Source organism: Hylaeus volcanicus, chromosome 2 (assembly GCF_026283585.1).
Source record: "Hylaeus volcanicus isolate JK05 chromosome 2, UHH_iyHylVolc1.0_haploid, whole genome shotgun sequence".
Taxonomy (NCBI): domain Eukaryota; kingdom Metazoa; phylum Arthropoda; class Insecta; order Hymenoptera; family Colletidae; genus Hylaeus; species Hylaeus volcanicus.
Window position 1 is genome coordinate 5489315 of NC_071977.1, and position 25643 is coordinate 5514957.

The 25643-nt window shown below is 32.5% G+C and overlaps 4 protein-coding genes across 15 annotated transcripts; all 4 read right to left on the bottom strand.

Annotated features, from left to right (window-relative positions):
- Positions 1-2980: 2980 nt before the first annotated feature.
- LOC128872307 (liprin-beta-1) lies at positions 2981-12146 on the bottom strand. Of its 7 annotated transcripts, XM_054114872.1 has the most exons (13): positions 12003-12146; positions 11325-11463; positions 10420-10577; positions 7515-7639; positions 7205-7439; positions 6561-6722; positions 6277-6408; positions 6025-6199; positions 4913-5205; positions 4628-4804; positions 3954-4325; positions 3504-3685; positions 2981-3383 (listed from the first exon to the last, which is right to left on the bottom strand). In XM_054114872.1, exons 2-12 carry the CDS (start codon positions 11452-11454, stop codon positions 3527-3529), a joined length of 2118 nt encoding a protein of 705 aa, XP_053970847.1. In that variant the 5' UTR covers positions 11455-11463; positions 12003-12146; the 3' UTR covers positions 2981-3383; positions 3504-3526. The 7 variants fall into 7 exon arrangements, with proteins under 7 accessions (XP_053970847.1, XP_053970844.1, XP_053970842.1 ...); XM_054114869.1 differs by lacking the exons at positions 11325-11463; positions 12003-12146 and adding an exon at positions 7952-8076 and having other exon boundaries at positions 10420-10562; XM_054114867.1 differs by lacking the exons at positions 10420-10577; positions 11325-11463; positions 12003-12146 and adding exons at positions 7952-8076; positions 8498-8639 and having other exon boundaries at positions 2981-3422.
- Positions 12147-13441: 1295 nt separating this feature from the next.
- Positions 13442-15217, bottom strand: LOC128872316 (THAP domain-containing protein 2-like). Of its 3 annotated transcripts, none has more exons than XM_054114897.1 (5): positions 14762-15217; positions 14475-14640; positions 14375-14393; positions 14023-14292; positions 13442-13853 (listed from the first exon to the last, which is right to left on the bottom strand). In XM_054114897.1, the coding sequence occupies exons 1-5, from the start codon at positions 14968-14970 to the stop codon at positions 13804-13806; spliced, it is 714 nt and encodes a 237-aa protein (XP_053970872.1). In that variant the 5' UTR covers positions 14971-15217; the 3' UTR covers positions 13442-13803. The 3 variants fall into 3 exon arrangements, with proteins under 3 accessions (XP_053970872.1, XP_053970873.1, XP_053970871.1); XM_054114898.1 differs by having other exon boundaries at positions 13449-13856; positions 14023-14289; XM_054114896.1 differs by having other exon boundaries at positions 13463-13856.
- Positions 15218-15368: 151 nt separating this feature from the next.
- On the bottom strand, positions 15369-20807 carry LOC128872315 (uncharacterized). Of its 4 annotated transcripts, none has more exons than XM_054114892.1 (6): positions 20682-20807; positions 19519-19756; positions 17918-18008; positions 17242-17494; positions 16065-16218; positions 15369-15721 (listed from the first exon to the last, which is right to left on the bottom strand). In XM_054114892.1, the coding sequence occupies exons 1-6, from the start codon at positions 20733-20735 to the stop codon at positions 15522-15524; spliced, it is 990 nt and encodes a 329-aa protein (XP_053970867.1). In that variant the 5' UTR covers positions 20736-20807; the 3' UTR covers positions 15369-15521. The 4 variants fall into 4 exon arrangements, with proteins under 4 accessions (XP_053970867.1, XP_053970866.1, XP_053970869.1 ...); XM_054114891.1 differs by having other exon boundaries at positions 17230-17494; XM_054114894.1 differs by having other exon boundaries at positions 17230-17494; positions 20512-20718.
- Positions 20808-21794: 987 nt separating this feature from the next.
- LOC128872319 (single-stranded DNA-binding protein, mitochondrial) lies at positions 21795-25412 on the bottom strand. Its single transcript, XM_054114905.1, has 4 exons — positions 25094-25412; positions 24926-25010; positions 22845-22964; positions 21795-22486 (listed from the first exon to the last, which is right to left on the bottom strand). The coding sequence occupies exons 1-4, from the start codon at positions 25103-25105 to the stop codon at positions 22284-22286; spliced, it is 420 nt and encodes a 139-aa protein (XP_053970880.1). The 5' UTR covers positions 25106-25412; the 3' UTR covers positions 21795-22283.
- Between the last annotated feature and the right edge of the window lie 231 nt (positions 25413-25643).

A 25643-nucleotide genomic window follows, 5' to 3' on the forward strand; every position in this document is an offset into this window, starting at 1 on the left:
AGTACATCGCGAAATCAACAGCGATGTCATTTCTTAATTCTGTTTTTCGACAATTTCGATTGCCAAAAGAAATGATCATGTTTATATATAGATGAATCGTGAAAAACAAAGAGTTTTTAAGTTCGTAAACACAGCAGAGACGAATTAAGAATGATTGAGTAAGATTCCGATTGACTTGGCCCACCTCGATCTACATGTCTGCAGAATGATTCTCTCATTAATTTCCCACACAGGTACTAGTAAAACTAGGGTAAAAGAACCCTGTTTTCAAATGTATTTAATTATTTCGGGATAATACGAATGAATAAAAATTCTAGACTTTGTTACATATTCAATACTTTATTACTTAATGGGATTTAAAGAGATCACATACTGAATGTACATATAGAAATAGAAGAAGACAATAGTGATAATTGTATTCCTTTAGAAGATATTTCCATTTTACATGTGTCTTTACCAAATAATTCTGTCAATATCATAAATGCAACACCAACAAAAACTTCAACAGGAAGTTATTAACACATTTATTCCATTGTTCATTGACTTTCTACAAACAATTTAGGCACAATATGTATTTATTATTTTAAATAATAAGTATAAAAAATAATGAAATGGTTAGCGCATGAGTTATTATGCCAAATTTATCATAGTACATGCAGGCATAATAGTTTAATTAACATATAAGTATAAACTTGCGATTCATGAACACGAAATTGGTATCGCCATCTAGCGGTCAGAAAGCCGAACTAATTTAAAAAATATATGTATATATAACCTATTAATATCTCATTTTCCCTATGATTGACTTGATAAAAACTTAAATAATGAGCGTAGAAAATAATAAAACAGTTAGCGCATGTGTGATTACATCAAATAAGTAATTTTTAAAAATATTTAAATTAATATTCGTTTTAGTCCTTAGTGGCGCTATCGGTGGGAAAACGCCCAAGTTTCTCCCGAAATAGTTCCCTCTTTTCACCGCTAGAAGGCGCCACTACGTAAAGAAAATATTAAAACTTAGAAAAACCTAATCCTACTTTAATTTTAATACGTTTTAAAGCTCTGTTATGCTAGTAGTATAGTTAAATTGTTATTATTTCATTTAATAAAACAATTTATTTAAATATACTGTAATGTCGATAATTAGACCTTGGTAGCGCCATCTAGCGGTGAGAAGAGGGAACTATTTCGGGAGAAACTTGGGCATTTCCCCACCGATAGCGCCACTAAGGACTAAAACGAATATTAATTTAAATATTTTTAAAAATTACTTATTTGATGTAATCACACATGCGCTAACTGTTTTATTATTTTCTACGCTCATTATTTAAGTTTTTATCAAGTCAATCATAGGGAAAATGAGATATTAATAGGTTATATATACATATATTTTTTAAATTAGTTCGGCTTTCTGACCGCTAGATGGCGATACCAATTTCGTGTTCATGAATCGCAAGTTTATACTTATATGTTAATTAAACTATTATGCCTGCATGTACTATGATAAATTTGGCATAATAACTCATGCGCTAACAATTTCATTATTTTTTATACTTATTATTTAAAATAATAAATACATATTGTGCCTAAATTTGTAGGAAGCCAATGAACAATCGAATAAATGTGGGCAGTCTGGGACAACTACTCTAAAAACACTTTCAAGAGACATTTAGTAAATGTTTATAAAGAAATTATGGTATACATGTAGAAAATGTAGGAAATGTAAACATGTGTTTACTTAGAAAAACTTCGGTTATATTTTGAATGTATCACCAGTATATTTAAATTCTTTTACAAAGATTCTTATAAAATTGCAAATCTTATCATGAAGCTAATCAATTTTTACAACGGCCGCTATCTTAGGTCGTCAAATTATTTGGCAATGCACGATAGTCTCAATTGATTACGATAAATTCACATTTAATTTTTGATTGTTCTGTATTTTGCCTTTACACATATATCATATATACCGCAACAAACGTTTAAAACTTCACGTTTATTCTTAAGACCCGTTCGTTCGTTCCTTCTTTCACAATCGATAGCCGAAGATAGTATCTTCTCGATTTTTTGTGTGCACCATTCCAAGACACTTATTTTTCGTATTTATCACTTATTGCTCTGGTAATACTAAACACACTCAAAAGTATGAATTAATATTCTAAATAATTTTACATAATGTTTGTAACCAAATGTTTGAGGTGTATCAAAAAGACTGTTGTTTCCTCTGATTTCAATAGGTAAATGCCGAATATAGACACAAATTAATTCATTAATTTTGACCTGACAATATATAGTCAACAATGTCGTACATGCTGACCAAATTTAATTTTGAATCTACTTTTATTCCCTCGAAGAGAATAAACGTGCTTCTTCAGTAATCTTTTCTATTTTGATGTCCTGGAAGTGTTGAGCAAAACTTAATCAAAGCAACAATTACAATTGAAACAGATAAACGTTAACCGTTCGCGACGATTGCCCGATAAATTACATTCACTTTTATTATAAATATAAAATTTATGAATTTACAAATTTCAAAACCTTTTCCATACACTTGCTATAAACAGAAATTTCATTATAAGTAAATGATTTTTCTACGAACAAATACTAAATTTAATGTACTACAAATAGAAATAGTGTAAATTAATTTCTAAATGTTGTATAAATGTAGAAAATTTACACATATTTATTGGAAATTCATTATTTATCAACTTTATAAGTTTATAACAAATCCATGAAAAGGTCGTTAGGCAGAATATTAGTTTGATTAACGATTACAATTACAAATGTATAATCGGTAATGGCAATTACAGATTATAATTTGTAATCGCTAATCACGACTAAACCCAATTACAATTATAAATGACAACTGTAACAGCAACTACCTGCAATTAAAATTACAGTACAGTACAGATTAGTGTTGATGTTTCTGTTGCTTATTACAAATAATATTGGAAATGGGTTTGAAATATGGCGACCGAACTCTGAGTTTCCTAGCGTAAAACTAGGTGAACGATAAAATATTATTGTCCCTGGGTAAGATTATTGTACATCTTAAACGATCGTTCTAAAATTAAAAAGTTCCTTACATTCGTTACGATAATAAAAACAATTCCTATTGTCATCCATTATATGCAATTCACTTATTTTGCTTAATATTTTAGAATCTCGAATACAATCGACAAATTTACTGTAAAATTAACTGAGGGCTAAGCATTAGAATGTTATAACAATAACATTATTGGCAAATTACTCTAATGTTACAATTTTGTTTGGTCTATCCAAAGATTGCTGATGACACTGAAGAGGTCGACTGGTCATCCGGAAAACTAGTAAATCGAGACTTTTGTTTACAATTTTAATCGACGTAGGTTGCAATTTCGTAACTAAAACAGAGAAAATATTGCTGGTAGTTCCAACATGAACTATTTAAATATGGGATTTATTAATGAAGAAAGCATAAGTATATAAAAGAATTGACTTGGAATTAGTTGAATTAAACTTACGAAATTATGAATGTGCGATGTAGTTAGAACGTCGGTGAATTCAAATTTGGACTGCCTGGAGTCGAAGTAGGAGTCGATGGAGTACCTGGCGGTGACGATTCCAGAGGACAGACCAAATTACCATAATCCGCTTCATTTTTGCTCTTCTTACGCTTTAATGTAAACTGAGATTTCTTTGGTACCTGCAACAATGTATTAATAAGATATATTTAAATTGGAATATTTAAATTTAATGAGAATTTGTTTAGACACAAAACAATATTTCTTGAATTACTAAAACTTATACTATTAACTATTCACGGTAAGTTCAAAGAATATGTAGAGATGTAATATGAACGTAGTATAATTATTTATGAAAAAGAAACTACAATAAATATACGCCAAAGCATAATGCAGGGGAATCTCCGAATGACAATTACTTTAATGTAAAGCAAAAATTACTAAAATTACCTTCAAGCGAGCGGTAAGCGTAAGTGGAATGAATCCAAGAGTGCTTTCAATTTCCCTTTTTCTCTGTACAACTTCTCTACCGAGAATTTGATTGAAATGTGTTGTTAAATGTCTACGAAGAAGAGTTTTTCCAGGGGAAATACTAAGCAACGTAGCCAATAATTCTGAAGTAAATCTGCCTTCGTACATCATTAAACCTCCATGTAATCCGGATCCTCTCATATTGGGTGCGTATTCTGCCAAATCAACCACTCTGAGCCATTCCATTACTCGATGGTTTGTCCAGAGACGAACATTACTACCATCAGCTCCGTTACCGTTTGCAGATCTTCTTTCAAGGTTATCAAACTCAAAATTTAATTCACGAAGAACCTAAAAACTTAGATATGTTTAATAAAAATAGAAATGATCAACCAAGTATGTCATTTTTTCAACGGTACATTTATATATTATTTATTAATGAGAAAACAACAATCCTACGATTTCCTACAGTAACATGAAATGGAAAAAAGAAGAAAATACATATTTTACCTAACTTTCATTTTATAACACTATTTGAGTTACAAATGTATATTGTTTAATTTTGTTTCGTAAGTAACTAGAGTACAATACGTAGATTAAATTTAATTATTTTTAGTATTATTTATATTGCTAAAAAATTATATCTCAAATACCTGAATTCCTCGTCTAAGACTTGCAGCATGTAATTGTGCAGTAACTCCAAGGTTTAAAAGATCTTCGGTAGTAAGTCTATGTAACATTCTACCATCGACTTTACCGATTTGAAAAGCTTCTTTATGTTGTGGTAAACCAATATCATCGAGCCATCGTAGAACGGCTGCATTATCCATCTATGAGTTTAAGAATTTTTAGACTTTATATATTTTATAATAGTTTACGGCTTTAAATTTAATTGCAGTACGAAAATAAATTAACAATAATAAAGTTATGAAAATTACCTTATCCGATCCAAAAAACTCACTGCCGCCATATTTTTCTGACTCTATTGCGTACAACAATTTCTTTCTGTGAAGAATATTTTTTATTTCCAGCTCTCTTTCTAGCTGCTGTTGTGAGCATTCAAGTAATTTTGCTCCAGTTGCACCCCATCGTCTTAATTCACCCGCATAACATTCTAATCCTAGATTCGCGAGCCAATCTTCAATTTCTTCCATCGAGAGCTCCGCCAAAGGTTTCTGAGTTTCTAATCGAGAATTTGGGTCTCCTATAATAATCGTTTTTTCTTCTTCAGCTAAAGTAGAAAGACAAAGAGGTAATTAATTTTCATTTGACAGCATTTAATTCTTATCGGATTCGAATGTGTATCAAATACTATTAAGGACAATCTAAGAAAATATTCTGAGGTTACTGAAAACTCAAACGTTAAACAAAACCTGGAAGTATGTTGGAAGAAGATAATGTTCAGTAACAAGACATTTTGATAGTAGAATTATTTACTTGTCATTATTGTCTTAAATTCAGACCAAGATTTAATCCAGATTATTAATAAACACTTAGGAGTTAATTATAGAACAAACACAACTAGTGTATATAAATATTGTTAATATTAAATAAAGTTCATGAATGTTTCTAAGTGAAAAATAATTGTTAGGTTTGAGTTTTTACTGGACTAACACTTTGATGTCTATCATAGTAAGTGTCAAGCTTCCATTCTATCTTTCAGGACTTGAAATGCATTGAACGCTGTAGGTGTAAAAAAATGATGATTTTAATTTCGTTCTTGCTGGTTGTTCATGCTAAGTACAATTTGTACACTTCAATGCTAAAATGTCAGAGTTTTGTATCAGGTTACATTGGAGCATTTTAATCAAAAGAAACGGCTTACACTCGAAAGCCTCAGTTAGTATCAAACATAATACCCCTAACAGTTCACTTGGCGAAACATAGTAATGTCGGTGCTGCAGCGAAATGATTAGTTAATTGGTAACAAATAATTAAGTTTGATACTATTAGCCACGACTGCCTGTCATGCAAACAAAAATAAGTAGCAGTTGTTTCTTTCTGAAAAAGCATGTGAAGATGCATGCTTAGACGAGAAATCAATCGCAACCTAGAGTAGGCGCAGACAGGCATCTCGCGGAGACTCCCCTAATGGCCAGTGGTACCGTCGTGTGTGTCCCTGAAGCTAAACTTGAAACCTTACCGAATGCTACGCCTTTCTTTGAAGAACTCGGCGGCCTAGGAAGACTGCTATATTGGCTGGTATGCCTTTCAAATTGCTCTTCCTGTAATAATTGTACAAAATTGTGCAAAAGATAAATTGAAATATGTAATTCAATTTAATTAAGATAAATTAACTTACATTTGACATAAGGTTTGCACTACGAAGTGCAAGATTTTCGTGTTCTAAATTTGTTAGTCTAAGCTTCATTTCTGATAAAGAGCTTAAAAGCTCTAACTTTTGTGTTTCCAAAGCACTTCTTGAAAGTACTTCCTTTAAAGATAGAAATTGTTCATATCAAATTAAAATAAAAATAAGATTGGAATAGGAATATTAAGACTAAAAAAATTGATGAAAACGAATACAGACACGGTAAGGAAATTGATGAAAATTTGATATTAATGGAAACAAAGAAATAAAATTACTTTTTGCAGTGCCTCTTCCATTCTTCTAAGAGAATCTTTCTTTTCTCTGAGCAAACTTTCCAATTCTTGAATTTTAGTAGACTGTGCATCCACTTGCTCAGATAAAACTGACACTTCCATACGTAATGCCCCGCGTTCATTTTCTGATTTTCGTAAACGTTCCTACAATATGAAAATGAATATCACAAAAATCATATAATATTTTAGAAATTTAGAATATAAATTACATAATCACATTGAAATGTCGTGATCGTAATGCTACAATAATAAAAATTATTATTTATAATTTTTAAGAACACACACATATATATATATATATATATGTATATATATACTCCTTAATAATATTTTATAAAATAACAATTTCTTAAAAGTACAAAGCTAGAAAGTTCTCTAAGAAACTCTTGCAATTTTATATTACATAGAATTACACTGAAAGAGAGAATAATATTGAAATGCATTTTTAATCAATTTTAGTTTATGTAGTAGTACTAAACTGTTTCACAGTTTTTCCAAAGTGTGATATAACATTCAAATTTTATGATAAATGTTTTTGATAGTATACTTTTATCCATATAATTTCATGTATTATTTTCATTACTTTCCATACTTTTCAATATGTTTTATTGCAAACATTGGTGTACCTCGCTAGGTGTTTGATACTCATTCCAATTTTGAGTATCATGAAAGTGCTGCAGGGAGCAACAATAAGGAGATTCTCTTCTTCTTAAAAAGAGATCTGTTTGCGACCTAGCTTTTTGTTCATAATTTATCCTATTCCTGAACTGTCGTTCTTTTCCTGACTCATAAGATTGATTGCCTCGTTTTCCTCTGTATTCTTTAGCATTTCCTTGATAACTGTGTTCTTCAGAACAAACTCTGTTCAATCACGTTACAGAATTAGGTGAATTTAAATACGAAAATAACAAAACAGGAAAGGAACATAAAAGAGACCTCATATTATGAACAGCAGAACAGCAGTGTAGGTGATTCCCAATGTGAGTCAAATTTATAGTTGCACAAAGATTAGGCTCACTTCCTCGGAAAGCAGGCAATTTACCATAACCCAAAGGGCAACTCTAAGAAAGTAATATGATTCCCCTAAATGCATCCTTATAATTTGTTAATGGTATTAATAAATTTAACAGCTATTAACATCATTAAAATTAAAGTAAAACTTAACAATTTCTATTATAGCAATTACATTGAAACAAATTTTAGTTCATACAACACCATATTACAATCAATGAATATAACCTGGCATCACTAGTTTCTTAAAACCTTCTCATTTTTTTAAATTTACATTTTCATTTTTAAAGACTCTCTTGTGTGTATCTGGCAAAAACAGCTACCAGATTAATATGTTTTTGATCAATAAAATCAGTATTTACAAATTCATCCTCTTCTTGTTCAGAATTCGATGTTCCTGAAGAATAATAGTCTTCTGAATGTACCATCCCATTCCATGTATCATCCCATTGTTTTATTCTTGGCATAGCTTCCAATGAGTCTGAAGCTAAATGAATTTTGTCAACTAATCTTTGGAAATATACTTATTAAATATACTATCTAATTTTCATTAAAATATTAATAAACAAATAAAATATTTATTTATATAAGCAATTGTTTAACACGCAAATCATCCATTCTTGTTACATGTGGCTAATAAAAAATTGTATAAACAAATTTATTAATGAAACTATTTACTATAGATGAAATTCTATTTCTCTAAAAAAATTCCTTTTGAAGTAACTGAACAAAAATTATAAATAAATTTGTAAAATGATTATTCAAATGAAAATTATGCAATTCTGGTTCGATGACTTCTCTCAATACAGACAAATATTAATAGAACCTCATGCATGTTCTTTCTCATCTAATTCCATGTTCAACCTTATATCTTCAAAATTGTTAATGAGATTTCTTTATTCACGTACTTCCTCCAAATTTATTTACTTCCCTTGGAATCATTTCAATACAAGTCTATCTTTTACGAATTAATCTCAAGGAATTTTACCGATGCACTCGTAACGTGGTTCTGCATGAAACTAAAATTACCGTCTTCAAGTTTCTCAAGATGAGAATAGTCACATGGTACAATATACAAGGTGGTCAGTTTAAATGTGAACACCTAAACATTTGACACAAGAGAAATTTAGCAATTAATACATTTTTTTAAATCTGAAATTTTGTAAAATTAAAGTGCATGTAAACCTAATCATATTATTACCTTTCATAGTACTAAAAAGGCTTCTAAGTATGGAAACAACCCTTTAAAGAAACTCATTTTTTAAACGTTTTTTAATATCTCTGAAACCATATGGGATACTTAAAAAGTTGAACATGAAATATTGTAGTTTCTGATGTAACTCTGCATTGTGACAAAAGATTTTTAAACAAATTATCATCATCCTCTCAACTTTGAAAAATTGTATTGCTCAATATTCAGATAGAACTACTTTTTCAAACGCTTTACAATCGTATGTACGAATTGACTGTTATATTTCAAAGGATAAACTTAATTTTTAAGTAATCCTTATTTATACATCATATCCTATATCTAAAAATAAGTGGAAATCTCTCTCCCGTTCTGAAAGTCGACTTCCCACTAGAATTCATATATTGCTACGATTTTTCTCTTTCTTATATTTCAGTTTATATTATTATTAATCTATGTTATTTAACACAATCATCATACAATACGTTCTTGTTTGATTGTACGACCTACGATCACGTGGCACCTTCTTTGGGTCCACTTCCACTAGGAATTAATTAATAACAGAACATCATACAATTCCCGTAATATTGCTTCAGTAAACTTGATTCAGTTGAGTTTGTTTGAGTTCTCGATGAGACACATTATACATTAGAGGTTTAAGACCATTAGAATGCATTCCTAAAGATCGGTGACCTATTTCAGTTATATGTATACTACTTTTAACTTAATATGGAACCAGGATGAGAAACATGATTTTCTTATGATTTTTTTAACTAAATAATAGAGGTTTATTTTTATCATTACCTGTTCCAAATTAAAATATATAATGGATATATGAAATAGTACAAACTAATATAATGAAAATAATACATGAAAAATAATATGTTTTCAATTTAAAAATGAAATTTATTTGACTTCGTCAGTAACTCCTATATTTCAAATTGTTTTATACCTGATCATGTAAAGCTAGGAAAGAAGTTGTCATACTAAGTTAAGCTGTATCTTTGCAAAGTACATTGTAATAGAAGAAATAAGACATTACAGTATTTAACCCTTAACTACAGTAGTATGTACAAGTTATGACACGTAAACACATACGAGCTGTTCCAAGGACCATTCAGAAAAAAAATATTGTAAAATGAACAGAATAGTTTAATATAAGAATATAATAGTTTGATATACGAGATATACACTGTCGACTGCTACATAACGCAAATTGCAGAGATGAAGTATGCATTTTTTCCAAGTACATAGACAACTTGTACATCTTACAAAGAACTCTGTCCGATCACTCTCGGTTTTAAATAATGTTCATCTGTGTTCAATGAATTTATACATATAATTTGTTGATATAAAATTATTAAAGGACGAATATAATTAAAAGTATACTTTCCAATACTTTCGAAAGATAATTCGAGATAGGAAAATAGTAAACATAATTTTCTGAACTTTGAGAAGATAGGAAATAATTTTTGTCACAGGCTTAGTTTTGTCTGTAAAATTGTACAAATTAATCATGCTGAACAGTGTCCAGACTGCATGATTGTAGTTAGGGGTTAATTGTCGATTCACATTATTACAATGTTTTGTAATATTAATGCATGGTAGTAATAAAAAGCACAAACATATCGATTAACTTACTGGTTGCATCCACTGCAATAAAATTTCAGTGGTAGCTGCATCAGGAGTAGAAGGAGGACATGGTGCACTTTTAATTGCGGACACGAGATTTCTTGCAGCTTCTTTAACGGTATCTTTCCATTCTGTATTTCCGTCATTATTGCTGTCTGTACAAGCACCTAAAAATATATATTTATTATTTACTATGTATATTTTTAGTAAACCTTAACATTGTGTATTATAAAATTCAAATGTTTTTTTAAATTGAATAGAATTTCCAAAAAATAACAAGTTTGTAATTAAAAAATGTTAAGATCAAGACATTAAGACTGTTTCGATAATACATTCTTGTTATATATGTTGCTAGGCCAGTACTTCATTTATAAACAACTTGATAAGTTAATTATTTGGTGATAAGATGTTTCACGCTAAAGGATTTTATCAATATTTCTAAAATTCATGTAGCTATAAAAATGTTGGTGTATAAGTGGTAAACATTCTATATTGATAATTCAATATTCAATATTCATAAAATTTTGTTTAAAATACCTCAAATAAATCTAAAAAAATATATAGATAAATAAATTGAATAAACTATATTATTTTCTTTACTAAATTACAAATTAGAAGACATTTTTTTTTCATTTTTAGTTATTCTATGATTCTTTACATTCCATCTAATTTCTATTTATCAAACCACTTTTCCTGTGTTTGTCTTCTTTTTAATCAATTTTGCTTTTTTTTATTTCTGCAAAGTAATACTCAATATGATGTTTTGAAAAGTATTCCAATGCAATTGGCTCTATTAATTTTTCTTAGTTTACATAAGTCACATAAAAAACGAGCATATAGACTAGAATATTGCCATAATATTTGTGACTATATATTTTAATTATAATTAGTACAAAGTAAAAATCATACCTTACCAGAAATAATGTCGTCCATTTGTAACAAAGCAGCTTCTAGCATTTTACTGGCCTCGCTTGTTGTTTTTCTAAGAAAAGTTGATTCGCCTGCATGTATTATAATTTCATTGTTTTCATCACTTTTACCCATTGCTTGTGTCTAAACAAAAGAAACATTATCCACCAACAATTACTTGAAATATAAAAAATATGTAGATTGATTGTGCTTGAGTTGTATAAATCATAAATATTATCAAATATACACTATAATTATAAAAATTTTTTAAAATTACATCGACAAGAAAATGTATACAGATTATGTATGTATAACCTAACTAGTCGTTACTACATAAAATTATTTTTATATATTAGAATATAGTAATGTCATGAAGATAATTTGGATAAATAATCTAAATTCATAGTTTTATTTTTAAATTTATAATAGCGAAAAGAATAAAAGTAAAAACAGAACAGAGACAGACGAAGCGAAATGTCAAACATACCAACATGTCAACATGGCGAATTTAATCCAATCATCTATATATTTCATACAATAAAATGAAAAATACTAATCATTTTCTTTTGTTAATTACATGTTCATACTTTATGTGTTAAAAATATAAACGTACACAATTTTTTTCAATAATCAATAAAAAGGTAAATTCACATTTATGTAAATAATCTTATGAAACGACTCACTTTGTTGCACCATGATTGAAACTGAATTTTATTAATAAATGCTGTTGGTCTCCTTTGAATTTTAAGTTAAGCAACAGCAACAGGTGTTAAGAACAACGCCCAATAATCTTGGTCTACCGCCATGATAGTATTCCATTTTTTTATGTGCAGGCATGCGCATGCAGCGATGGACATTCGTGGGATTTTCCTGATCATGCGCACTGGAGCGAACGTTGAAGTCCTCACTGCTGTATACACTTACTTAGTATTTAGGGTACCATTGGATCCCAGTAAGGAACAAAATGTAAGGAAGTTATAGGGAAAGAGAAAAGTTTTTATGAAGGAAAATAGCATAGATGTACAATAAAAAGTGGAAAACGTATTATATATATATATATATACACTTCCAGAAAAACTCATAAGAAAGAAGTAGAAATATGAATAAAAAAAAACACTAACACTTTTGTACTTTATTTGTAGTTTGTCTCTTTTCTTCTGTTGAACATTTTCCAAAGAAGGAAACGAGGGAAACACATCGGCAAACTTCAGATTTATTCGAAGCCTAGGGTTTGCCCATCACTGTCGCTCCCTATATTCCTATGTCCATGAGTTCACATCACATTCAACTATCCAACCAGTGAACCCAGCCTTAGGAAAAGCATGCAGGTGCTCACCGGACATGGTTGTTTCGGTGAGTACCTGCACAAGGTGGGGGCGGAGGGGTCGCCCGCGTGCCACCAGTGCTGCGCGGAGCTGGACTCCGCGCAGCACTTGCTGGAGGAGTGCCTGGACTTCTCGCGAGAGAGGCGGGCACTCCGCCTAGCTATTGGAGGGGACCTCTCGCTCCCGGCCGTCGTTTCGGCCATGGTTGAGAGCGAGAGGTCCTGGAACACGGTGTCCTTCTGCGAGACTACTGTCTCGCGGAAGGAGGATGACGAGCGGGATCGGGAGCGCACCGATCCCGCTCGCATAGAGAGGAAGAGGTTGAGGCGGGCCAGGCGACGGCGGCTAGCTGCCGCCCCTGCCGCAGGGGGGACTGGTCCCCCCCCGTAAACCCTCACCTCCTCCTGGCAGTCTGCCGCGTAGGGCGACTGCCAGCAGGGCCGCCGGGCATGGGGGGGGGGGGGCCCCCGGGGCCCCCCCCCCCCCCCCACTCCTTTGGAACATGCCCAGCGCTTGCGCCGCGGGGGGCCGTTGGCCCCATAGCGGCATATTTCCCTGTGGGTCGGGGAATAGAATACGCCCACAGTAATCCCTGCTTGTCGTAAGAGGCGACTAAAAGGGACAGGCGAGACCGCGGGCTGTGGCACCCGCGGTCAGGTGGGGAGGTATTTACTCCCCACCGGAGATAGCACTCCTCCCTTCGTCGGGGGGGGGGGGGGGCACCGGTAGCGTTCGTAAGAGATCCCGGTGCCCCTCCCCAATGCGCCGTGGCCGGCCACCGTGAGGTTTTAGTGGGTATTCCCCTTGATATCAAATCAAGGAGCGAGAAAAAAAAAAAGAAAAAAAGCCTTAGGAAAAGGTAAAGGATTAGCATTTTCATTTTGAAATTTCATTAAAAATTAATAACCACAATACAACGATTAAATATCTCATTGTTTCATTTTTGTTATTTTGTTTTGTTTTGTTTAAATATTCAAAGTGTTGAAATTCTAAAAATTTATTTTTAAACATGTAACCATATTTTCAATTATAGTCTTATTTAAACTTCCCGCTGTAAAAGAGTAATGTATCATGACTGACGGGCCTCCCCCGTTGGTTCCATATCGCACCACGTCCTTTGTCGGCAAATACCCGGTCCCTATATTTCTATGTCCGTGTTTTAACGTCTCTTTACTGAAACCTGATTCCCCATTGATCGTGCTGTACCACCTACTAATGTTAGGGACATGCAGTAAGCAGCTATCAAACGATTCACGCACATACCGATAGGCACGCGGAGAATAATAATGTAACGTTAAAGCGGAGGTTCGTAACTCCGGAGAAAATTTCCTTCTTCCTTAATTAATGCTCTGTTTAAACAATTCGCCATAATACATACCAAGACTATTGAGTATTTGTTCTTCGTCGATAAATCTCTTGTTGCGAAGTTCCTTTATTATGTCCTGCAAGTGTGCAATGCGTTTGTCCTTTCGCCTACAACTTTGCTGCAAAACTTTAATCTTTTTGCAATACTTGGTCCGTTGCTGTTCAATTACCCTTCTGAATTGTGTTTTGATAGGGGAATTTACAATTTGGATGGGTGTGAAGGTTGTGATGCTTGTGCTTCTGTTGCACAAATCTTTCCCATCAACTGGAGCTTCAGTTGCTTCTAGAAAGAAACGAACAGTATATAGTACAATAATGTTAAAAAGAAAAAGGTATGAAAAAGTAAAGAATTTTTTAAAACTTACTAGATGTTTCTGCATTGTACTGTAAATTTTGTAAATTTATTGATTACATATACAGCACATTAATTAACACATATTTCCTCTGAATAAATATGTAATTTACCTTGGGCACAGCGTTTGGTCGAAGTCTAACGCAACTTACTGAGGTACGATCAAACATTTCTGTGCAAAAATGTTGTGAACAAATCAATGTGTTGTCTGTAACACATTTCTCATCTAGACTAAGATTTATGATCCACTGCTTCCTTCGATTACTGTCTTTAGGGAGCCTATGGCAATAAAATATATAATTAAAACAATGAAATGTTTAATTGTTGTATTGCAGTTATTAATTTGTAATTAATGAGTTTCAGATGTGCGTAACTGCAGTATACTACCTTATTCACTTACCTGTGGAATGTTATATTTTTATCATTACCAATTCCTGCACATTTTTTTTTCAAATTAAAATGGCAATATTTAACGGGACACGTAGGCATTTTCAAAAGATAACTGTTTTTTTCACGGATGCAATAACCCCTCCAAACGCATCCATACACTTCTAACAATAAATATATTTGGTTTTTGTATATAGTCTTATCAGAAACCGGGGAACGCATTTAGCCATAGACTAGACCCGATGCAGATGTCGGACTATCTCCAACATATGTTTATGCATACATATCAAATACGACTGCACACATACACACAGAGGAGAAAGGTAGTAAATATAAGATGGACCGAATATTAACTACTTCGAACGTCGCAATGATAAGTAGAAATTTAAATTCAATATAAATAATTTTTAGTTTTGTATAGAAATGAAGTGTTAGGCTCATATTTTTCACAAGTTTAGTCTGGCAGTAAACGTGTCAACAGGCTTACCGCGGTTGCTGTCGCTGAACATGTGCCAACCCTGCCCGTGACTATATCCCTTTGTGATGTTACTTCTTTATGTGTAAAGTATTTTTGAATTTCATTTCACATTTTCATTAACACCCTGTATGTAATTTACATATACGTTTCAATAACTATGTCGCTTTATTTAACTTATACACAATTATTATGTACTTAGAGAAAGTGAGTGTAAAGACAACAGATTGAAAACGTAGTGTAGTTTATGATTCTTATTGCGTAAGGGTTTGAATATAACAGGAATCGGATGATCTGTTTATATAGTAGGAATGTACGTGGACGATGTAATACTACTGCGTCTAAGCAATGTATCGGATGCCTGTAGCGTAGCTGAACCTTTACGAAAGGAACGTTTGTGCGGATGAAGATTAAGCGGTGGTAAGTTTGGATGTTCGATTCTTGTTGGCGAACTGACGCGTGGACGTAACGTTCCTCTCTGTTGTATTGAAAGTATACCTGTAAATAAAATAAAGCGGAATTGAAAAGTATTCGCAGCTAAAATCGATCTATTAAGGGGGAAACCACATTTGGAGGCCAAGTATTAAGTGTTTCTCGGAATATTTTTTTTGCTGTACTCGTGTGCAGAGAGAAGATTCATTGGTGAAATGGTTCAAGTCAATTTTAGGAATAAGATTGGTTTGTATTTTTTTTTTATAGAAGAATTTACGTAAGGTTTTTCTAACTTTGAGAATATTTTAGGTACATTTTACAGTACATTTGAAACTTTTTACAATTTTAGTGGTCCTTATAATGGTCCGCCCCTCTTAGAATATAATAAGTTCAGAGAATAAAATATTGCCTAAATCGTTTGGTTCCAAAGCATCATTGAGTTGATAGTAGTCAGTCTTTATTGATAGCGGCTCTTCGTAATCTACAAACGCCGTGTTATCAAACGCTTCATCGTCCTTCGGCCGATTTTGAATCGGGCTCGTAATTGGCGGATCCGCATAAGTCTGAAAAAACGATGACCTGTCTTCAGATATTTTAGACGTTCGCGTATTTTACGCGGGGAATGCTCAATTAGTTAAGCAATAACGTTATTAGACAAGTGTCGTTAATTCGTTCCTCATTTACAGGAGAAAGTCACTAGCGTCCCATAAAAACTGTGAAACAAGTGATTTGTACGATTTTTTTCTAAAGATAGTATACAACAATGTTGTATAAGAATTTATACATGTTGAATCAACATGAAGCAAATTCTTTTTATTAATGTTACCCGAATAATCCATTGTACTGGTGGCACACGGTTAACAGCTGCAAATGAAAGAAGCAGTGTGAAGCTGGAATGGGGAGGGGGCCCCATTTTTGAAAAACTCAAAATTTTCTTTTTGCATACGTTTGCTCATCGTTTGCTCACGAATGCTCAATTGGAATTTCCGTTTGCTTCTTTTTAGTAGAGTTTTCTCCTCAAAAAATCCTAATAATTACCTAAAAACCACGCCTCTAGGCGGGAACCCCCTTTAATGGTCCATTCTATACCAAAAGCTAGTGATTTTCTTTGTAACGGAAAACAAATTAATGACCCTATATAATTCTATGTGAAGTTGGCAATTCATTGATCTACTACGATACATTCGATTAGGATTATATACCCAAGCTAGAGGGGGGACAGCGGACCCCAATTAGATGAGAAGTAAGAGATACTGCAAACAGTATTAAAACAATGCAAAAGTCATGTAAGACAATGATAAGAAGAATGGAAATAAGCTAGTAATAAATAAGCAGTAGTGCAATAACTTTCTATAATAAGTTACACACTTTAAATAAATGAATGAATGAATGTATCAATAAACTCCACCATGGGTACGCGTGCCATAGGTTAGCCATCGCTGATTTAGACAAAGGAAACAATTAATGAATTACCAATTCCTCCATAAAAATTCGTGAAACAACATTTTAAATTTCGTAGATTGATAACGCATAAGAATAGTACTGGATATACAAACGTAATATCAGTAAATTGCCTTAAGTTTTACATGTTCAGTTGGCGTAGTTGAACAGGCACGCTTGTGGAATTGTCCACCGCCGATCGTTTCATATGTATGCTCCTCTAAATAGTGTCTGGTAGTTCCGCGTGGCGTTAGAGTAGCCCACATGACACGACTATCTTGCATGTTGTCGGTTGCGCAAGGGTACAGAACAGCTTCGTTTTGAATCCTTCCATTTTTCGTTTGCATACCGGATGCTGTGTTCGGCATGGAAATCACACCGTTCTTACCACTTCTATTACTAGAAAATAATAATCGGTTATTTCGTGACTCCGAGGATTTTATCCTCTTTCTTAATACGGTATTGTCTCGAGATAAGCAACTCGGTCGGGACCGGCGAGAGGGAGCCCGTAAATAAAACAGGGGGTTCGGTGTAGCGGCCAACTATAAAGTGATCGCTCGAGCACGGGTGTTGTACTTTGGAGAATGATAGAAAATAACGTGCTTTCTCATTTTAGCATTAGTAAAATCGAACGAATGGAACGTACAGTAACTAACGAAAGTATTTGAACACTTAGTACGAAATACTTTATTAATTATAATAGGTATATTATATAACATTTACTGAAATATTATTAACATTGTAAGGAGGTACGACTCTGCAGATTATAAAGGTAAAATTTCCTACCTACAAAAAAAAAACAAGAATCATAATTATACTCACAATTTGCATTTCAAGAGTAACGTCGCTAGTATTATGCCTATGAAAATCACACCGACGCAGGATGATATTAACACTGGCAGCCACGTGTCGCCTACAATTATTATAATAAACATTGTTACGTTAAATTTAATATTCCAATCAAAATGAACGGAAATTCATTGTTAGTTACTGAAAATAGAATAAATAAATTATTTTGGATTAATTTAATAAATAGCTAAAGGGGGTTACAAACTTTTTTTGGAGTTAAATAATATATTTTTTTTTTTTGTTACTCGAAGACTTCAAAATGTTTCTACTAAGTTATATTTAAAAAATGTCAGAATTGCCTTTGTCGCTATTTCTAAATTCGGCTTTTCGAATATGTTAACGCGATATTTCAAAAACCGCATTTCGAATCGAGTTCAAATTTTGCATATACAGGGTGCCCAAAAAAGGTTGTAACACCTTGAAAGGGGTGGTTCGGGAGATGATTTGAAACAACTTTTTCCTTAGCGAAAATGTTGTCCGATGCTTCGTTAAGGAGATATTAACAAATAAACGGTGACCAATCAGAGCGCGCGTATACCGTTGGAGCGGCCGCGGTAGCGTATGTGCGCAGCCGCCTAGCGCGTAGACCACGCTCAACCGGCATACGCGCGCTCTGATTGGTTGGGGTTTTCCGTTAATATCTCCTCAACGAAGCCTCGGACAACATTTTCGCTAAGGAAAAAGTTGTTTCAAATCACCTCCCGAACGACACCTTTCAAGGTGTTACAACATTTTGGGGACACCCTGTATAAAATATATTTTAGATTATGTTTCAAATTAACATGTTTTAGATATTGTAAAAGTTACTATGTTGTTCTAGCCACTAAAGGTCCTTTTATGGCCCCCATACACGATACGATCTGTCTTACGACACGTCGTACGACACGCCGTTTCAGTTTCAGTGGAACTGTCAGTTTTTCCTATGTGTAAAGAATGAACACTGAAAGAAAAACAATAACGGAGACTGAGAACTGACGGGATGGATAGACTTATTGGTTTCATTTCATTTGTTAGAATTCCTATGTGTAAAACAAGTGAGTGTTTAACACTGCTCCATAATCAAGGCAGTAACTTTAGCAATTATAGAAATTGCTTCTTTAAATTTCTACACAACATTCTTGAAATGTGTATCTTCCGAGAAATGGAAATAAATAATCGATTTTCTTTTAAATTTTACAGTGTTTTGCTCCCTTAACCCTTTGCGCTCGAGACATTTTTCTATAGAATCTTAAAAATAGAATATTTTCTATAGAATTTGTTCTATAATAAATTTCTGTGAAGCCAAAAGAAACTTACTTCGAAGAAAAACATCTACGAATATGACTTCATGACTCGATGTATTATTATTTCAATTAATAATTAGTTGTATCCTGATGTAAGTGAATTTGAATTTGTACGTTCACGAAATCACTTTTAAATTACATATGTCGCCCTAGGGGCGCCACCCGTGCGCAAAGGGTTAATGTAACGTAGTTAGTTAGTTGTTTATTTTCTTTAGATTTTACAATTTGGTATGAGTCTGAAAGATGGCGTTCGAAGTAATATAATGTAACGTATAAATTTGGAAAATAGACCTTGCTGTGGCATCTCTATGTACTGCACTCCTTCGGAACGACGATCGCAGAAATGCTTGCATGGGCTGTCGTTGAGATGCGGTGGAAACGACAGTAGATCCGTGCGTGGATAAAAGTCGGAACTTTGCTGCAGAATAGCCGGGAAGGGTGGTGGTGGTATGTGAAGAATGTCGGGCGGAGGTTCGAGTATACATGATGCGCAACCCGAATTATTCATGATTAAATCGAAACTTCTCATCTAGAATTTAAATTGGCAGAGCAACAAATTAATAATTGGTATTTTTTGTTTTTATATGTATATGTTAACCCTTAGCGGTCCACGTTTGTAACGCGTTAATATTAGGAATAATAGGAAGGAATAACAGAATAATAGGATTAATCATAGCATGCCTTCGTTTATTTTAAATAGCAAAAATTTAGTCGATACAAAAAATCCGTTGCAAAAACTGTCGAAAATATATATAATCATAAAAATAAGTCTAAACATAAAAAAAAAGTATTTTATGTGTAAAACTGTAAAGATGGACATTTAATAACTTCGATGGAAAATTTTCATTTTAAAACCTTCCGCAATTTTTTGAAATTCGAAATTATAGCAAAGAAATTCAAAAAAATTTCTTAATATACATACAATTCAACAATTGCAGTATCTACAATTTTCTTCATAATTCTTCAAACACTAAAGAAAGAGAAAATTAAATTAAAATAAATAATCAAATTCCTTTCTGTCGCTTTTCGTATAGTAAAGATAGGAGGGTTGAAACATTGTAGAGTTTGTTCTTTTTTAGAGAGTTATCGATCGTCGTGTGGCAAGTTCAAATCGGTTTAAGAACCCTTTCTCGTACTTATTCGTCTGATAACCTTTCCAAAAAACAAAAAAAAATCAAAGAAGAAACGGAAACGTTCATTTAAGTGAACTAAATTCACGGTACGAAACAAATTATTTTCATCGTCTAAATAAATAACAATATGTAATACTTAAGAATTTGTTACACTTCGTCTATACTCCATTCCCTTGTTTGGCAATTTGTGGCTAACACTCGAACATTTAGTATCTTCTGTCACAAACGTTGGTAAATTATAAAAAATACCGTAATTCGTATTGTATTACATGCTTTCGAGCACAAAGCATGCAACGATAACAGTAAAAAGTAAACTCTCACCGCTGAGCGATGGCATACCCTTCTGCGATGTACCATCAGGGTGGCTACTGGCATCCCTGTAAGAAAAGCGCACGCGTTGTCGTATTGAGCGGGCAGGAGAAAATTTCGCGTGTACTACTGTAGGTACGCGCGCCTCAGAGGCGTAGCGATCGAAGGGTAGGTGGGGGCACGTGCCCCCGGGGCGTCGTTGGCGAGGGTTGAAATTAGAGATCCCTACTTCACGTGTATCGAAATACCCGGATACACGGGTAATTAATGGATCCGTGTTTTAATCCGTGTATTTTTAATTTTATGATTGTCAGGATTCGTACGTTATAAAGGGTGTCCCAAAAATGTTGGAAATCCTTGAAAAGGGTGGTTCGGGAGGTAATTTGAAACAATTTTATCCTTAGCGAAAATGTTGTCCAAGGGTTTGTTAAGGAGATATTAACAGAAAACTCCGACTAATCAGAGCGCGCGTATGCCGGCGGTGGGTGGTTCCTTAGTGCGTAGTCTACGCCTACCGCGGTCGCTCCTACGTATACGCGCGCTCTGATTGGTCACCGTTTATTTGTTAATATCTCCTCAACGAAGCCTCGTACAACATTTTCGCTAAGGAAAAAGTTGTTTGAAATCACCTCCCGAATCACCCCTTTCAAGGTGTTACAACATTTTTTGGGACACCCTGTATTTTTTTTTTTCACAAATTATTTTATTTCATGGCGCAATAAGGGGGCAGCTCCATTTTTTCAAACTGTTGGAAAATTAACAAAAAAACGTTCTAAAATTCAGATTTTTTAAATTTCCTTTCGTTTTTTGTTTTCTGTTTCATATCACAGCATAGATATCTAATTATTACGCCCCGTTCTAAAATACGCCTGAAATTTAAGGGATTTTTCGAATGAAGAGAACAAAGTTTTCTTTCAAACATGTATTTAATTTATTCTTAACATATTTGGCAATACAAACAAAAAATCCGGAATACAAAAAGTCGTAGAATTAGTGCAAAATTCATTCTTCTTCCTGCTCTGTATAAAGGCCAAGAGGTAAATAGTCAACAAGGGAAAAGTAACAGCAAATAGGTTCAATAGTATAGCCTGTTAGCTGTTAACTTTAAAATGTCATAACTCAGTACAGAATAAAGCATACATTTATTAATAGAAAACAGACGATATTCATTATCAAAATATAGAGCAAAATTTATACTTTTAAACGATATATAGAAATATATTACAAGATTGAAATTACTAATGTATTTCTATAATGTTACCTACAATCACTTGTATTAGTTTTATTTAAATCTGTCTTAAGTATTAGGTAAAACTGAGTGCTAATCTTTCGTTGTTTATTATACATACAAAAATTTTCTTATCTGAACACTTTTGTCCCTTAATTAATTCACATAACACAGGTTCTACTACATATAAAAATATGAACAATCGAACATCTCAAACTGACAAAGCAGTAAAATGTACAAACTGTCTCCGAATCTTTTCAAGGAAAAATTAAGGAATAAAAGCATATATTTTTGATAATTAATTTTATTACCATACTATTCATAAAAATATTTTTTAGAAAATCAGGTGTGTTTGTAAAACTAACCTATGAAGATAATTGTGTTTATTACGTTTGGAAAAATACCACATCGTCTGCAATGACCGCTGTGCTGGGTTTTGTTTGACCTTCTTCATCTTTAAATTCACCATAACTCACTTTTCCGGTGACCAATACTCTTTGACCTTTCCTAAGATACTTAGACACGGTATCACGAAGTTGCGGTTTGAAAACACATATTCTATGCCACTCCGTTCGTTGTATAAAATCTCCTGCAATTTTTTAAATTTATTACATTTTACGAGTACAGTAATGTTGAGAATTTGAATTGAAGCATAAAATTTACGCTTCACATTAAAATTCTGAAATTTCAATATCTTGTAGTCTTTAACTTGAAAATCTCTTTTTAGATAAATGATAATTGTTGTTAAATATACTACTGTATTTTTCAAACTATAGAGAAGAGGGACAAACTAATTTGTCGATATAATTAGTTCTCTATTTCAATAATTATCACCAAAAACTTTTTCACAGCAGAAAATATGTGAAAGTTACCAGCAACCAATTTAAAATAAGTTTCATAGTCTTTTTAACACAATGTATATTAGAAAATTACTTGGTTTAACTTACCATTCAAATATTTATAATTAGTATGTGTGGCAACAGAAAATATAACAACAGGATGATCTGTGGAACCTCTTGTTTGTGGGTCGTTCCCCACTCTTCCCAACAGTGTTATATGGTTCATTGCTATAAATTGAATAGTTCGTAATATTAATTGCTTTCATCAGTTTAATTTACACAAATTCTTCATTATTGAAGTTAACATTTTTTAATTTTAAAATGGAGACCTTTATTATACGAGGTAAGTGGAATATTTCAAGTGAATCGCATAGATGAGTACCTCGATTATTTTGAACGCTAATGGATATTAACTTCTTTTTTAGATAATTTGGTTTAGATCTTCTAATCTCGTTACAATAATTTTTACTCAAATTGCTTTTTTCTAAAATCTTCAAAGTCACCTCAATTTTTTCAAATCAGCATTAAAATCAACAATGCAAACCTGTGTTCAACTTTACTTTTCAGAATAAAGAACACTGTTATCATTGACTCTTTTATAAGGTAAAAAATATACCATAAGTATGAAGCTTGAAAAATTAAATAAAGCAATATATATTTTACAGTAAAAATACTTTACCTTTACTACTTGTTATTATATTAGCATTTACATGTGCCACGAAATGCATGGTCCAATGCATGTTATAGATTTGATTTACTTGTGCAGAATACACAACAGCTGCATATAAGTCACAGTCTTCGAAGTTTTAAATGGAACCCTATAAGTTTTTATTTATTTTTTTACTACAGAAGCAAATTCATCAAATACCACAAAATATTTGCTTGCCATTGGAAATAAAAGTACAATACAAGAAAATGTTCAAGCTAAATATTGCACCACTATACATTCTCCAGTGTTATTTTATAATTAATATAAATCATTATTAATATTTAACATATGATCTTTTATATAAAATAATATTCAAGAAATTTATTTCGATTGTCTATCTAATCGAAAGACAAAACAATGTAAAAGAAGAAGAATGGTTCTGCTATGATAATTGATCATTGATTAACCACCAATGATTTCCATGGCTTTTAATATATTAAAATTAGAAAATACATGTTATAAAAAAGTTGTCTATATAATTATGTGTACTGATTATTCCATATTTGGTGATACGTGGTTCTAATGAGAACGATGCATTATGATACAACTTGTTGCATCCCATTTGTCGAAAAGAGTTAAATACTTTCTCCAGCAAATGGATTAAATACAGTTTTCTATTATATTTTTATTTTTCACAATGACAAAAATATACATTGTGGTATTTAATCAATTTGTCACTGTATTTACTAAAAGATAAATGAAGATAGATTATATTCATTTTAAAAACTTAGTATATTCAAAGTCCTGCCTTTCAATAATACTGTGGTCCATACACGGATCATAGACTATGAACATGCTAAGATAACTTTGAAAATTATTGAAAAAATACAATTTATCAAAATATGCCATCTGTTTACAGACATTTATAAATCAAATTGGTCAAAGCAATAAAGTCTCTAAGTAATTCTTTAACACAAAATATAATCAAGGTAATAAAATTATGTGATTTGTGTTGTACAATAGTCATGGAATAGCATCGATGAAAAATGTAGATGCCAGTGGACATAGTAGTAGAAATACATGCATTCAGGGCTCATATATTTTGATGTGCTCCTAAAAACTTTGTGAACGCACATTGTTCTCTATTCTTTCCGTATATCAACATTCATTTATTTCACAAATCTTTTGTCATAAGCTCACACAAATCTTTGTTACTTTAGTAACGTAACAAATAGATCAAATTATTTTCATTGTTTTTAGTATGTATGAGAAATCATTGAAATGAGATATTTCATATGCCAGGCTTTCCTTTCAGTTTGCTATATAGGAGATATTTTGTAAGCTAGCTTTTACAGAGTACGGCTCATAAGAAAACAGTTGCTCGTGCTTATTGTACAAAAGAGCATTTATGGTATCATAAAACATAATATATTCAACTTATATACTTAAAATATAAGTCATTTTATAATAATATTTGTACAAACTTTTATTTATTAAATATTACTCAATAATGCTGGAAATAAATAAATATTTCACTTACTTTTTTCTATTTTCGTCTCTTTCATATTAGTACACATTCGCATATTCTGAACTTCTGACATACTCTGTATTATCTTCGGCAGAACCTAAAAATGAAAAGAAACGCATGAATAATACACAAGTACATAATTGACAAGCTTTATTTCAGATGATCTTCAATTTAACATACCCGTCGAAACATTTTTCGTTAATCTGTATAGAAAAAATTATTAACCAAAACAATAAATGTTCACTAGTTTCGTTCAAAAATTACTGACTAGAAACTACACGCTACACCACGTGCAATTGTACAACTGTGTACAACCAGTATTGATAACTGGTTAGTGCCTCGCGTGCTCTCATAAATGGATGCGATTCAAAATCACAGAATACTTCTCTAGAAACGAAACTCTCACTTTTTCTAATCCCGATTCTAAATGCGCATACACCTTCAGCCCAAAAAGGCGGATAATTTAAATAAGAAGAAATGATTACAACTGGACTAGTTGTACTGGTGGTGGTCAAACTCAAAGTATAGAAGGTTAGGTTGGGTTACGATTCTTCTCAAGAAAGAACATCAAGGTCAAATAACGCCATTTTTCAGCTAAATCCGTTAAAATTAATTTGAATTTAATTTATTGCTTCACTAATAATCGATGTTAACAATCTACTAGTAAACAAAATTGTTGTTTAAATGAAGTATTATCATTTTATTTAGTTGGCGTACGTTTTTTAACTCA